This window comes from Egretta garzetta, unplaced genomic scaffold (genome assembly GCF_000687185.1).
Source record: "Egretta garzetta isolate BGI_Z169 unplaced genomic scaffold, ASM68718v1 scaffold179, whole genome shotgun sequence".
NCBI classification, from domain to species: domain Eukaryota; kingdom Metazoa; phylum Chordata; class Aves; order Pelecaniformes; family Ardeidae; genus Egretta; species Egretta garzetta.
The window spans coordinates 456,805-459,644 of NW_009270001.1; the positions used below are offsets into that span (position 1 = coordinate 456,805).

Below are 2,840 nucleotides of genomic sequence, written 5' to 3' on the forward strand. Positions count from 1 at the left end.
AGAGCTGGACGCAGTACTCTAGGTGAGGTCTCACCAGAGCAGAGCAGAGGGGCAGAAGTCACTCAGAAAGTTCACAGATCTCTCTTTAGCTCCTAATATCTGAAGGCTGACCAGCGACTCCTGGGCTCCAATTCAAAATTTCTCAGCCCTCACAGAAAGCTCGGAGTTGATTAAAGAAATACTCATCTCCAAATGATGCGCCAACACTAGAAGCTTGCATCTTGCTGCCATCCAGTTCCATGGGGGCACAACAGACACACAGATTTATTACAGATAACCCCGAAGAATGCCGATAGTCAACGCTGCCGCAGAACTTCATATCGGCACGAATTCAAATTAAGCATCAAGGGTAGGGATGAGAGCCGATACGCCAAGGCTGCTTTCTCAGGGGAAACCACACATTTCTGCCGGAGCTGGGGCAGTGTGGCTCTGCACTAAGACATGTGGTGCTGGCTGGCGGGTACTGGCTGCAACACATGGCTGAAGGAAAGGCTTTATTTCTAACTTGTATTTTTAACAACTGTTAGTATTAACTTCTGAGGCATGTTTGTGTGACTCTGCTATCCCTATTCCTGACTCAGCCAGTCACGTACATCTGAGCAAACAAGTAAATCCTTCAAGTAAATGAATAAAAGTACCCAAAAGACATAAAAAAAACAGGACTCATGATTTCCCTAAGCAAGTATTTTCAAGATTGCCTGAAGGTGTGGGCAGGAAAGATTAGAAGGGAGCATGACCAGAGGAAGCTGAGACGGTCTGGAGTGCGAGCGGTGAGGAAACCCCAGGGGGAATTCAGAACCAGAGAGGAACCGCCAACTTCTCAGACCCCCAGCCTGGGAAGCCCAGGGCATCTGTGGGGGCAGAGGGACTTTTAATCCAGTAGAAGGAAGGGACCTGGTGTGCCCAAGCGCTGGCTCATGTAGCCACCACGATCCCGCACAAAAGGAAGAGGCAGCAACTGTAGGAAAAGTTTTGTCTTTTATCAGGGGCGGGGATGACTTCGGTTCCCTTAAAATTAGTTACTTTTTCTTCTGGAAGAAGAATTAAATGGTTTCTTTTGTAGAAAGAAAAGGGGGAATTGTTCATCAGCTGATACCAATCAGCTTCTTACACTTCCTCGAAGAGCAGAAAGGCCCTACTGTCCTTACTGGATTTTCCCACCACTGATTTTGCTCTTGAAAAATGGCTCTGGTTTGCTGAGTTGTTTTAACTCATCACATGGTGCTGTCTTACCCTCCACTCATTCCCAGCCCTTCCCGCATGCCGGCGTTAGCGTTCTTGCCGCTGAGCCAAGGCAGATCAAGCCCGAGGAGCCACATCACCCCTTGCCGCTGAGCCAAGGCAGATCAGCCCGAGGAGCCACGTCACCCCATTACTAGGGTTTAGCGACATGAGCAGGATCTTTGTGCTGGCCTGTCTGAACAGGGAGAGAAAGGAGGGGTGACTCCATCCTTTTTTGTGGCTGGCTGTGCTCTGCTTAAAGCGGTTTGAAACCTCAGCCCAGATCTAAAGCTCTGGCTTTTGTGCAGTTGTTGACACCTGAGCGTTAAGTGGGGCTTTTTCCTGGAAAGTTCCTTGGCTGCTCCTTAAAGAGAGATTTTGGGAAGGAAAACCCAAGCCAGCAAACCCTGGACAGACTATATGCTATATATACATCCTATACATATTCCCCCAGTGAGGAAACCGCAAAGAACAGCACACCAACTGCAATTCCCTTTGGTGTGCAAGTTAAGGAAAATCTGTTTTTCCATCAAATATTAATGTAAAATAAGCTCAAAGTCACAGGACATTCATCATGCCTTTGGAGTAAAATTACCTTTTCCAGAAGAAATCTTTTCAAAGCTGGTGGAGGGACTTCACAAAAAAACATGAATAGGGGGGCTGGAGGATCCACACACACCTCCCCGCACACCCCCTTGTTTTTTTAGATTTCAGACACATGGAAGTGCAGCACATTTGTGTACATAAAATTGATCTGTGTTTTTGCGTAAATGGTAAGCCTAAGGTAACATTTCCCATTAAACACCCCATAAAATACCAGGCAAAACTCTACTATACCAAGAAATTCAGCCCTCCCAACACTTAAATACAGGAGTTTTCAAGGGGAAAAGCCACAGTTCCCAGCAGTGAAGTCGTTTCCCTCTCCCAAACATCTCAAAGACTAAGTCACAATAGGATGACAGCGTCTCTACTGAAATAAACTCAAGAGCGTGCAGTTCAAGCCCTGCCGCGGTGGCACAACACACGCTCCAGCGTGTAAATGCTGTGTATCATACAGCTTGCTTTGATCCTGTGAGGATCCTATCACTGGTACCTGAAGGAATTGCACTGCAAACAGCAATGGAATGTGAACAGGCTTTACAGTCAACTTTAAACACTGACCTTTCTTCCTTTGGACAATTTTTTCAATTTATCAGCCAAGTCCTGATTATCTGCGAGAAAGTAAAATTCTTGGCAGTATCTGTGTTCCTGGGCTTCAAAGCTTCAGCAACAGCTTTTTGCTGGGACTTCTTTGGGGGCAATGAACTTGAAGCAATCGCTGATCCGCAGCCAATGCTTTATTTCCCATTTTCCTCCACCCCGGGCCCTGTCCACCGGAGGGAGGAGGCCTCTACCGGGGGCCCTGCCCGCCCTGACCAGAGAGCGGGAACCCACACCAGGGTTCCCACAGCAACCATCAACCCGCGGGCCCACGGAACCCACTCTCGCCATTAAACTCGATCTCCCTTTCCCGCGCCCGTTAACTCAAAGCTTTTCCGCTCCCACTAGATGTCACCAGCGCCTCACAGCGAGATAACACCCCGCCGCTGCGGGGTCGGGGGCTGAGCCCCCTCAGGCGC

General features: G+C 48.5%; 1 protein-coding gene across 1 annotated transcript in view; it reads right to left on the reverse strand.

Moving 5' to 3' along the window:
* Positions 1 to 2,678, reverse strand: part of LOC104134188 (tetraspanin-36-like) — a 30,073-nt gene extending 27,395 nt beyond the window's left edge. The window contains exons 1-2 of the mRNA XM_035903087.1: positions 2,638 to 2,678; positions 2,383 to 2,482 (exon numbers count right to left, since the gene is read on the reverse strand). Of these exons, the coding sequence (XP_035758980.1) occupies positions 2,383 to 2,482; positions 2,638 to 2,678 (141 nt within the window). The remainder of the gene's footprint in view (positions 1 to 2,382; positions 2,483 to 2,637) is intronic.
* Positions 2,679 to 2,840: the final 162 nt, after the last annotated feature.